The sequence below is a fragment of the Pezoporus occidentalis genome, unplaced genomic scaffold (assembly GCF_034315485.1).
Source record: "Pezoporus occidentalis ecotype Australia unplaced genomic scaffold, CSIRO_AGI_Poc_V1 ctg31, whole genome shotgun sequence".
Lineage (NCBI taxonomy): Eukaryota > Metazoa > Chordata > Aves > Psittaciformes > Psittacidae > Pezoporus > Pezoporus occidentalis.
In genome coordinates this window covers 3,591,900-3,603,911 of record NW_026915052.1, presented here as the reverse complement: position 1 = coordinate 3,603,911, position 12,012 = coordinate 3,591,900, and the positions used below count along the sequence as shown (strand labels likewise).

General features: G+C 47.0%; 1 protein-coding gene across 1 annotated transcript in view; it reads right to left on the bottom strand.

Annotated features, from left to right (window-relative positions):
• Positions 1–363, bottom strand: part of RCOR1 (REST corepressor 1) — an 84,998-nt gene extending 84,635 nt beyond the window's left edge. Inside the window, exon 1 of the mRNA XM_062627979.1 lies at positions 225–363. Coding sequence (XP_062483963.1) covers positions 225–273 — 49 coding nt within the window. The 5' untranslated portion in view covers positions 274–363. The remainder of the gene's footprint in view (positions 1–224) is intronic.
• Positions 364–12,012: the final 11,649 nt, after the last annotated feature.

Genomic DNA, 12,012 nt, shown 5'->3' with positions numbered 1-12,012 from the left:
GGGGGAGAGGGAGGGGGGCTGTGGGAGGCGCCGAGGGCGGGCGGGAACCGGGGCGGGCCGGGCCGGTGTGCGGCGGCAGCAGCGCGGTTACATCCCCCACTGCGATCGCCCCGAACTTTAAGACTCATCCCAGCCCTGCGCTGGGACTCCGTTCAACCTGCGCTGCTGCCTGCCACCAGCCCCACCTTCCCCCGCTCCTGCCCCTGCCCATTGGCTAAACCTACATTTTGGGAGGCGAGCCCGTCTGCCCATTGGACAGCGCCTCCTGCCCATCGTGGCGGCCTGGCGCTTCCGTTTGCTGGGTTAGGTGGAGGCGTATCGCTGGGCCGTACGTGTGAGGGCTCCAGGATCTCTCCGCCCAGCGATACCTCTTCTCAGAGAGCTGCCGCTGAGCGGAGGGGGATGGAGGCGAGCTGCTGTGCCGCCACCGCAGCGGTGCTCCGCGGCTTAGCCCGGTCCGGCTCGGCTCGGCTCGGCTCGGCTCGCGGGGTGGGCGACAGCGGGGTTCGCCGCCCCAGCGTGAAGTCAGCCCCGGGAGGGTATTGAGGGACTACTTTTGCCTCTTACCTCCCCCCTCCCCCCAGGCGGAAGGTTACGGCGTGGTTTGAATGGGTTCCATACAAAGCCCTTGTTGCCATGGGGGCTGTTGCTAGGGGCGTCGGTCCGGTCGGGGCGCGGCCGGGGGCGGTTGGTGCCTATGGCTCTGCTCGTGGTCCGGTCGGGACGGCTCGTGTTGCCGGCAGCAGAGGCTGCTCCGCGAGGGGGAAGGGTCTTCCGAGGTGTTGGGAAGCCTAGCGGCCAGGAATGGCCTGAGGAGGGGGGGTGGACCGGTTGGGAGCAGCACCGATGGCACGGGACATCGTCGTTGGCGATTCCCTGTGGCCGGGAGCAGATCTCTGAGGGGATGCGGGCAGCCAGCTGGAAAACGGGCACACTGGGACGGCCCTTCCTGGCCGCAGCCCAGAGCAGGGTCGGGTCCCGACAGGAGGGCGCTCCCGACTTCCCTCCAGAGGGAGAGCCGACGGCCAAAGCCCTTGCCTCGGGCAGCGGCAGTGGTCGTCCCGAGGTCCCCTCGAGCAGTTCTTTAGTCACCCTCCCTTCCGTTCCCCCTGAGGCGTTCTGTTGCGAAGTCAGAATCTCTCTTTGGGCCCGGCCTGAACAACAGACCCCACACCCAGATTTCCATATCCCGTGCCTTGCCGGCTGGGCACCTTTCCCCCCAGGCGACCTGTGCGGCCTGGTGGGAGTTCGGGCCTCAGCGCTGCCCCTTCAGCCTGCGAAGGCCCGGCCCGGCACGGAAACCCTCTCCACGTGGCTGCCAGCGTTAAGATCGGGCTTCAGGAGTCGGGGACGGCGTAGTCTGGCGTGTTTGTGCCTTCCCCCAGCCAAATCCGGGAGTGGGCTACTGCCCTACCTGCAGCACAGCCTCCCAAAACCTGGGAAGGAGCCTGGGCGAGGAGCGAGGGGCGAGGGACGGAAACAAAAGGGGAAGTGAAGCCACTTTTCCTTTCCTTGTGACACGAGGCTCCTACCAGCAAACCCTTTAGGCTTCAGAGGGAAAATTGTTTGGGGGGGAGGACAGGAATGGGGTCTCCAGACCCGTCGTAACAGAAATGAGCAACAAAAGTGTACAAACTGCTCGCTTTTATTTGCGACTTGAACTGTACAGCAGGGCGAGGGAAAACAATACATAACCGTGGAAAGCAGCTTGTGGGGTGTGTCTTGTATTTTCATTCAAATTAACTTCCTTAGCAAGTTTTTTTATTTATTGGTCCGTGCAATTAAAAGTGCGATTTGACTTGCAGCGGTTATCTCGTATCAGACAAACTGTCCCCAGCCGCTCCCCTCCTCCCTCTGCCATTTTAATCCAAGAGAATTTGCACAGGGGGAGGGGGAAAGTGCTGCTGAGGCAGAGCTACGGGCTCTAGGGCTGGGTTTACCGTTCCTCTTCTATAATGTGTTTAAGATTATCAAAATTATTTTACTGCTAGGTTATAGTTTGGAAGGGGTCCTCCCCAGTTTTCATGCACTATTTGCTCCATTAAAACAGAAAAGTAATACCTTTTGAAATCCATGTTAGTTTCTTTCAGTGTACTGACCTCTTTACAGTATTTAGTTTCCTCAGATGCTGGAATATGTGTTGTGTGTAGACACTGACAGATGCATAATCAGTTTCCTTCATGTACACATGCATGTACCTGTGAATTCACCACATTTATTTACAGCGCAAAAATAATATTTACACCACATAAAAATAACTTTTTCTAGCTCACAAAACTGAAGTTCATGACAGTGACTCTTGATCACACACTCTTTAAAAATATCAGTTCTAAATCAGGGGAATAATTAGCTATGCTCTTAAACCCCAGCACTGACGGCCACAAATATTTCCCAGTGCAAAGTGTATTAGTTCTTCAGTGAAGAATACATTTTCCATGATAGACAGGAACACAAACATGGCAGTGTTCCTTATTCTTCTCTGTACTCCAGTATTTCTGCTCCAGAAATGCAAGGGCAGAATGCGAACACCCAATTTTTCATTTAAGAATGAGCTTGAGTGGAATTGGAAATGTTTTTCCATCTGCTTTGAAGGTCCCACCCCTGAAAAAAAGAAAAAGCACACCTGAGTACTCAACTTGAATTTGAACCTGAACCTGGGACCACAGACATACACGAAGACATGTGTATGGCTTTGCAAATCAAGACCTAATTTTGGTCTTCACTCATTTCCTCTCCCTCCCTCCTCCCTTGTTCATAGCCATTACCCACTTAGGCCCCAGGATTAAATTCTTAAATCCGTAATCTAAAATATTTATAACACCATTTCACTATTTTCAACTGTTGAAACCGTTTCTGCTGGCACTTCACAACTGCTTGCCTCTCCTGAAGGGCCCTGGCCCTGGCCCTCCTGAGCAGCACTGTCCCATAGGAGCAAGCTGGAGGAGCACCGTATCACCTGTGGATGCCACCCGTGCAGAAGCCATCCCCTGGGATGGCGGGGCACACCCTTTCCCTCCCGCCTGCTCACCAGCCTGCCCTTGCCCCTGGCAGAAGATGAGATGCCCGGAAAGAGCAGCGAATCAGTGTCTTCTGGTGCCAGTGGGTACAAATGTGTGCACTGTGTGTGTCCTTAGTAGCAGGAGATCTCGAGGTTGTCACTATCGCAGCCAGTTTACACCTGTCACAGCTGTTGTCCCAAGCCAACACCCCCCTCTTCATCCCCAGCTTTGCTTTTTTAGACCTTTCTGCACAAACTCAGGAGCCCTGAATTTAACATTTCTGATGCTGATGGAGCTTTTCATCTGTAACCATTGAGAAAAATTTTCATGTTTGTTTTTGCTTCCTTAACAGTGGTGTTGGATTTCCTTCTGCTTAGGCTAAAAGCCTGAAGTTTCAAGAGTGTCCCAACACAGCGCTACAGATTTTGGTGGTGTTCTTGAAGGAAACTGAAAAATTCTTTTCTGGCCATAAAGAAAACTCTTCACGTTGTGTAGGCGAGAGTGTACATAGAGACTGTACACAAAATACAGAATTCTATTTTATTTTTCAGCAGCAACAGTGAATGCACTTTTTGCAGCCTTTGACTACTACAAATGCCAAAAGAGCAACATTTCTACTCCTCCGTCTCACACCACTTGCTCTAGAGAATCCCAGTATTAAGACTTCATTATTTTGAAGTTCTGCAAGGTGGAACAGACAAGGAGGAAACCCCATGAGCACTAGGAGAGACTGAGGGGTACAGGGTCTTGTTTACCTGGATCAGTACTTCATTTAGACACATTAGCTCCTGATCCTACACATTAGTGTGTACACCGCTATGTTCTGCTGAAGCTCATCAAGCCATGTGTAGGATCAGGAGGAGTTTTGTATATGATCTGTAGAAGACCGAGTCACAAAAGGCAAGGATGGCATTCTTCCTAGGCCCTGAGCTTGGCTGCAACTTCTGCACATTACTGTAACATGATGGTTAACCTGTTCAGCTGTTTATACATCAGAGCAAAAGGTTGGGGGGGGGAAGGGGGGAAGTCTTATCCTTATAAAGATGTCACTGCTGTGTTTTTGCTGTAGCATAACAGGTTAGACCAGGCAGGACTGTCTTTTTAAATAATTTATTGAAATTTGGTTATCTTTGTCAAGGGAAAAACACCTCTCCTTGCCAATTTTTAAATTAAAACCTTTTATTGTCATTAACTCTGTCAGTCCCACAAGTAAAATACTTAGGAAGTAGAAACACAGCCAGGATGTCCATCAACTGAGCAGCCTTTGTTCCCCAAATTAAACGCAAAGAATCTTCTGCCTCATTCTTCATCTCCTCCCTGTCCAGGTAATTGTTTTGTGCCTTTCACCAAGGCAGTGATGCTTGCCACACATCCCTCAGGCTGCCAGTTCTTGCAACAAAGGGTTACAGGAGCTAAAACCCTTCCCATTTGCCAGAGTTGTAAAAAACAGCTCTCACCTCATGCATATTATATTTTCCTTGAAAACGGACACTCTGAAAATGCTTATCCTAGTGAGAATGTGCCTGGGTGTTTACACACGTATATATATATATGTATCTGTGTATATACATACACATATATTTGGTCACTAGTAGTAGAAGGGACAATTAATCATGCTCTAGACTGAATGTTTTTAATACTGAAAGGCTATTAATCAGGAAAACGTTACCCTTTGAACAAGATGCTTATACAGTTAACACTGTGGGTTGTTTTTTTCCTCTGAAGCTAAACTGCCTGCTAAAGCAGATTGGAAATTAGGGTTATAATCTCTTACATTAGAATTTTGTGCTCCAAGTTTGACAACAACTTTAGCTGGAATTTGGAAGGCATGTATAGGAGTTGATGCCTGGATCCCTTTGATTTCAAAGGAACTTATATGTTCAGAACCCAAAATCTCTGGAAGCATTTAGTTGCCTAAAAAACATAAACAGACATCACATGCAAATTTCAAAACCACCTCCTTCTGCTGAAGATATCCCAAGGGGCATCTAACTTAATTTTAATGTAACTAAAAGACCTTAAAAATCTCTCCCTAAATCTCATGTGTTCCTTTGGAAATTTGTCCTTGGAGCCTGAAAGCTGCCTGAAAGAGAAGGAATAATACAGCAAATTTTAATCCAAACTTTTATTTCCCACTGGAGAGAATGGCTCATATCCTGTAGTGAGTGGGAGGCCAGTGGAAAAAATACGGGGATGACTGTGGTGGGAGTGAGAGGGTGCAGAGAGGAAGCTGGGGTTGATCAGCAGCAGGAGGCAGAAGGGCTGCTGCAGCTGCAGGGTGAGCATGGCATGACCAGGAGAGCCACAGCAGCACAGGAAACCCTGTCTTGGCGTGGAGCAGGACTCGTAGCTGGCCCAGAGGGGAGGCACTAAGAGCTGGCCCTGGGAGGGAGAGGATGGGGTTGAAATCCTGCACAGGCAGAGGCAGGTGGTGCCAGGGAGAGCACTGGAACAAATGCATGACATCTTGGCACAGGCAGAGTTCCAGAGAGCACCCTGTCTATCCCAGCGAAGTGTGAACGCAGACCCCAGTGGGTTTGTTTCAGCATCCATGCTAGGAGCTATTTCACAGTTCATGAAGCTGATGGAAACAGGAGTCACCCATCTGTACACGCTGTTGTGAGCATCTCCTTAGCAGGGATTCAGCTCCTTGGGCATATGGCTTTCACCACCCCTCTGTGTTGCTCCCACAGGACTCCCCTCTCTCCTTTTCCGCCAGGAGCTTCTCTCAGCTAATTAAATTTAAGGCTGCTGAGGAACCCTGTTCTCCCTCAGCTCCTCCACCGCCCCAGCCAGCAGGTGTCCAGAGTAGGGGTACCCCTGGGTGGCAGCACCCAGACAGGTAGCACCTCTGTGCCACCCACCCTGCACCCCTGAGGAGCCCTGAAGAATAGCTCAGAGGAGAAAGTGAGGAGGGACAGCAGTGAGAGGGTGGGGTGAAACAGGAGCTAGGCTCTGGTGCTGTTAACCCCTCCATGGCTGATGCCTTCTCACAGAAACCAAGCCTCCTATGAGGTGGAACAGGCACTTTTCCCTTCCTGAGGACAAGAAAGTGGGACATAGCAAAATAAGAGTAGAAAGCCTCAGGTAGCTGATGGGTTTGCTCCACTCGGTTCTGTGTTTAATTAGAAAATGTTTGTATCAGAAGAGAAATACAAGGTACAAAGAGACTCATCACTCCTTAAAAAAAAAAAAAAAAAAGAATGAGGAAATAAGATTTCTTTTCAGGAGCCAGTTCATCATAAGGAGGATTGCAGCTCGCACAGCATTTACCTGGAAAGATACCACTCTCGTTTTATAAGCTTCTTTCATTCCATTTCTCTCCATCATTGCCATTTCAGCAGCGGAGCAGGCAGTACGCAATGATGAAGTCTGTGAGGGCAGCTGGAGTGGCAGGGAACTGCTGCCATCATTTTCAGGGTGACTGGGAGTCCAGTAATACAATCTTTCTCACAGGAGATTTCAAGGAAGCAATGCACACAATCCCTTCAGGGAGCTCTTCGTCACAAGACCTAATGGGACAAAAATGTGAGTTTAACAGTAGATACTAATTTAAGAACTTTGCAAGGAATACAATCCCTTGCACTTCAGCATTTAAATCTTCCTTCTTCTGAGTGAGGGAAGATTTCCCCAGGAGTAGTTACTCATTCACCACTGTGGCACAATCTTTGGAGGATTCTGCTAGCAGCAAGGCTAGCAGGGAAGCATCAGCTGGATCCAGCAGGACAACTCCTCTATGCAAGACCCTCCGCGGTTGCAGCTTTCCAGTGGCCCATGTCGCTGCAGTCAACTGGTGGGAGCATAGGATGGCATAGGATGATCTTGGGGAAATTCAGCCAGGATGGCCTACAGGACCTCTGACCACTGGCATTGCCACAGGAAAAGAAACTGTCAGAAATTCATCTGAAATTGCCCTTCAAACATGTAGTCATAGGTCCAAGCAAAATTTCGTAACAGGGTGAAAATATAGGTCAGTATGTTCATACACACATGTGGGAGTGGAGAAAATCATCTTATTCACATCCTTCTGATGTACTTAGGATCACTCTGCTGAAATCACTGGAAATTCCCTTTGTTGTAAAACCAGTACAAGAAGGTTCAGGCCCGGTGTTTCCATGAACACACCCCTAAGGCATAGCACAGCTCATCAGGACTCTAGTGCCAACCTTTGATTTTACAGTTTCTCTTCCATCCATTCCAAATATAATCTGTAAAACTCAAATGCTAGTGATCCCAGGGAGAGGAGAATGAAGTCAAAGCTGGTTCCTCACTATTTGTTTAAAGAAAATATGAAACAGATGAAAACCTGGAAAAGAAAAATACTAATGAAACCTCAATTTGGCATTAACTGATGGATTAATTAACAACTGAAAAACAAAATTAGAAAATGCTATGACTTAGTACCTCTTAAAATCACTACTTAAAAAACAGCTACTTTCCTATTTGTCCCAGGCTTTTTCCTTATTAAATACCAAAAGCACCAAATACAGATGCATTTCCTCTACCCCCTCCCCACCAGCTGTGAGTACAGGGGATAGATGGATTCTCACCAGACTTGGTGCCCTCTCAAAGCTGGTATGCTTCTTAGGACACCAGAAATCTTGCACCAAACTCTCAGTCACCAGACCAAATCTTTATACTGTGGTCTTCCTCTTCTCAGTTACATCAGTGTAAATCTAGAGTTTGTACTGATTGGAACCTGTGCAGAGGCACTGGAAAGCTCTGAGTTAATATCAAGCACAGGCATCTGCTTCCTGCAGTTTCTGTGCAGGAATACTATTGTGGTATCAATAGTGATTTTGGAAACTATTATTTCCATACAGGCTATAAAGACTTAGAAGGAACAGTTACAGGCTGTTGTGCAAGTGTGAACAATATTCGCTTTTGTAAAATGTGGATTTTTCATATGACAGGAACTAATGGCCCTTTCAGAGCAGTTATGATCTACCTTGTCAATTTGGTTTCTATTCATGTATGCTAAGTGAATTTTTATAGCCAAACTAGGAGTCCTTAAAAATGGGCCTTATACTGGAAATGCAGATGTGACATACTGTGAGTCGTGCTAAGAGAGCAACCCTGCCCCTGGGGAGCCAGAGCAGTAAATCAGAATTCCCCTTCTCTGTGCACATCACATGACTCATAGGCACTCTTTCATCTGTGCTGAGAGGTAGGAAGAAGAGGCAGAATTAGCCCCTCATTACAGTAACATTTCTCTCACTTTCTCCAGCTACTCTCTATAGGCATTATACAGGGGTCCCAGCTGCCAAAAATGCTGAGCACCTACATCTCCAGTTAAAAGACATTGAAGAGCAGGGTGCTCAGCAGCTCTGAAAACCAGACCCAAGGAGCTTTAAACAAAGGCTTTTATACTACTAAAAAAAAGTGAGACACTCACCTTAACTTTACTGTGAGAGTTTTGTTGTGAAAGAAAATTGTATCTTTTCCAGACTATCTGATTCCTCTTACAGCTTCCCCACTATAAACTGTGTACATACTCACATCAATACATTTACCTGCCTGCTTCGCAGTTGGAAAAAAAATGAAGCCATATCAATCATCTTCACATTCAGCAATAGGGAAAACTGACTTTTTTCCCAACTCAATGCCAATTAAAATGTGAAATGTGGATAATCTGATCACTAAATATTCCAATCACCTCCATTGTACAGAGTGGATACACCTCCATACTCAGTGACAACCTGAACCTTTTCTAAGACTGGAGAAAGCAAGAGAATAGAGGCTATGAAATCATATTACTTACTTATTTTAAATGTTGTAGTCATGCCTCCCTTCATATCTTGGCTCCTTACCCAAAACCTGTGTAATGAGCAACGTCACAGGACCTGACCATCAGCAGTCACGACAGCTCCCCTAAAATGAATGCATTTATGCTGATTTACGGCAGCTGAGGATCTGCTACAGCACATCCAGGGAATACTTACTCTCCAGAAAAAAACATACACCTCTGACAATGTCTTCCCAAGGTATTTCTCACAGATCCCATGCTGCAGAGGAGTAGGAACCATCCCCACCCCAGCTTTTCCTTCTGTCGCCATTGCTGCACCACATGCCTAACCACCTTGTCCTCATCACAGAGGCTCTCGTCTAAAAAGGCATGGAGCCAAACCGGGCATGGACCAATCAGATATGTACAAAGGAAAATCTTGAAAGCATCTGTGAACAGAGTTTAAGAGACAGGAACAAAATAATACTGCATATGTTAACAGATTGAAATGGTAGCTATGGTGACCACGGCCAGACAAAGAACACACCGTTTTGACTGAATTCAGCCAATTCTCTCTGACAACAAACTGCAAGGATAAAGCAAACTTTTAAAAATCCCTAATGAAATCATTATAACAAATCCATTTGGCTTTCTTTGGCTCGTTTGCTTTCTAAATTTCAGTTGCAGCTATTACATGAAACCTATTAATCATTGATGTAGTCAGACACTTTCCACTGACTAAAAAATGGGGATTTTCCCACTGTTAAAAAAGAACTAAAAATCATTGATTGCATTAAAAAAAAAAAGTAAGGAATAGTCACTGTAAAGTGACAGGCATTCAGAATTCGGAGCATTTTGTTGTGTGTGAGAGTGTTTGGGTTTTGTAGAATAAAGGCTTATTTATGAAAGTTGGATTACTTTTCCTGTCCTGATAAGCTGTGTAGCTGTGAAAAATTACTGTCCTGTTTATTGTGTATTGCAGTGTCAGATGACTGAGAGTCTTCTCCTCCAGTGTGCCAGCCATTTTTTTCAGCCCTACAGAGAAGGTGATGCTTAGCACTCTCCCATCAAGGGCTGGCTGGCTATGCCTAGGGGAGCTGAGCCAAGAACATGGCAGGAGAGCACAGAGCTGAGCTTTTGAGGGACAGAAAAGCTGCCCACTGAGAACCAGCACTGGAAACATGCAGGCAGGAGGTGGGGAGGGTAACTCCAGTGCCAGTGCAGCATAAGGCAAAGTGGTGTGCAGCTGCCTGCTTGCTTGCAAACTCCCACCCCGAGTGCCTTGAAAGGGCTGGAGGAGGCTGCAGAGTGAATGTCATTATGGAGACTCCAGCATATCTCCTGCTGGGGAGCATCCCAAGCACACCTTGACAGAGACCCCGCTGCCTGCAGCCACTCAGATTTAGCTTGTAAACTGCTTGAGTACAGCCAAAAAACCTGATGCTGGCCCTGCACCCCCTCACTTCACCCAGCCACACTCACTGGGTATAGTTTCAGAGCACAACACAAGCCTGTAGAAAAGCTGCTGTCATTTCCCTGACTGAATGCTTAATATTTAACTCGGTGTGTTCAGTACTGATCTTTTGCAGACTGTAAGATTCTTAACAATGTAGGTTTGCAATGCATCTGTGCTTTTGATACTCCAGGAGCAGTAACTTCAAATTTCTGTAGTGCATGGACAGTCCCAACTCTACTCCTCATTTTCTTGTGCTGAAGTTTGTTGTTCTGTAGAGAACAAAACAAAAAAGCAAACAAGCACGGAATTGCCCACTATTCAAATGATGCTCCCTTTATGTGAGGCTCTGGCTTAGCTTTCTGTAAACTGAATTAAGTTCCTGGCTATGCCATCACTGCCTGTGTGACAAGGGGCACTTCACCGCCTGGCTCTGTTCTTCCATTCCCCGTATACTAAAACACGACCGGCTTCAGAGCCTTTCACTTCTGCATAGCGTGGCCCTTCCCTGTTTTCTCCACCCAGTCACGTTGCTTTTGCTTTTGCCGGTGCAGAGGGCAGGTCCTTCATGACTCTTCCTTAACCCATGCTTATACCTCAAAAGCAGAGCTGAGTGAGGGTGAGCACAAGTGCTCCCTGTTTTTTGTAAAGAAATGTCCAAAAGAATAAGCATTCGGTCCCACACAGCCTCACCTGCGCAAGCCGTTTGCTTTAGCTGAAGCTTGAGTGCAGTAGGAGCACATGGAGGGAGGGAGAAGAGGAAAAAAAAGAGAGCACTTTTTCTTTCAGTATTGCCTGGAAACAATAAAGAAATAGTTACTTTGATTTTATATGCAGTAAACCCTCACTAGATGGCTCTTCACAGCAAGTAAATGTATTTCCCACAGAAGGAACACTGATGTGGCATAATGGGTGGGAGAGCAAAGATAGCATGATGCTAACTGGGCTTTATTGCTGGTGGAACGTTTTGCATGGAAAAGCAGTATATAACAGGGCTGTGGGTGGGTGAGCAAGTGAACATTTACACGAATTACTAATGACACCATTCTGTGAGCCGTGAACTGTGAGTCAGATGGGCACAGGTGTCTCAGGCACATAAAAAATGCCACTTGCCCTTTCCTATAGGCTTTTAAGTTAATCTGTTTCACATTCAACTTTCTAATTCAGAAAGCAGAACGGGGCTGCAGTCAACCAGTAGAGATCCTGGGGGGAAACAGCTGATCCCAGCAACCAAGGCAATAGATGGTATTAAGGCTGAAACCCCAAATGTCATGTAATCACTCCTAGAAGAAGGAAGCGACACTCACTTCTGAAATGCTTGACCTTACCATCAGAAGAGCACATTATTTATAATGTGTGTATTGGCAGGATGTTCTGGGCAGAAGAACAGAAAGAAATAAGCTGTCATCTGCTGTTAACCTCTCATTCATACGTTGCTGCGCGCACTCAGTGGTTCACGGTTATGCAAGTTGATAGTGCCCCCATTAACGAGCAGTGTTAATTAGTGTCTATTCTACATTGAGATAAACATGTATTGCATCTTAAAAGTATTGCAGGCTGTGAAGGAGCTGTACAATACACAAATGTATATGGGCCCTCCATAGTGAACTACAGGGAGAGATTGTGTTGTGAAATGCTAGGTCTGCTTGAAATCCACAGGCAATTTCAGTTTGGGCAGCCCATAGCCCTGCAAGAGAGCCTGGTGCTAACTTGGGTGCTGGATGACTTGTGCTGGCAGAGCTGTGCCACCGTCCCACTGGCTCTTGCTGCAGCAAGCTCTCTGCCGACAGCCACATTTCAAAGTGGATCAGCAGTGATTTTAGTTCCCCTTAAAT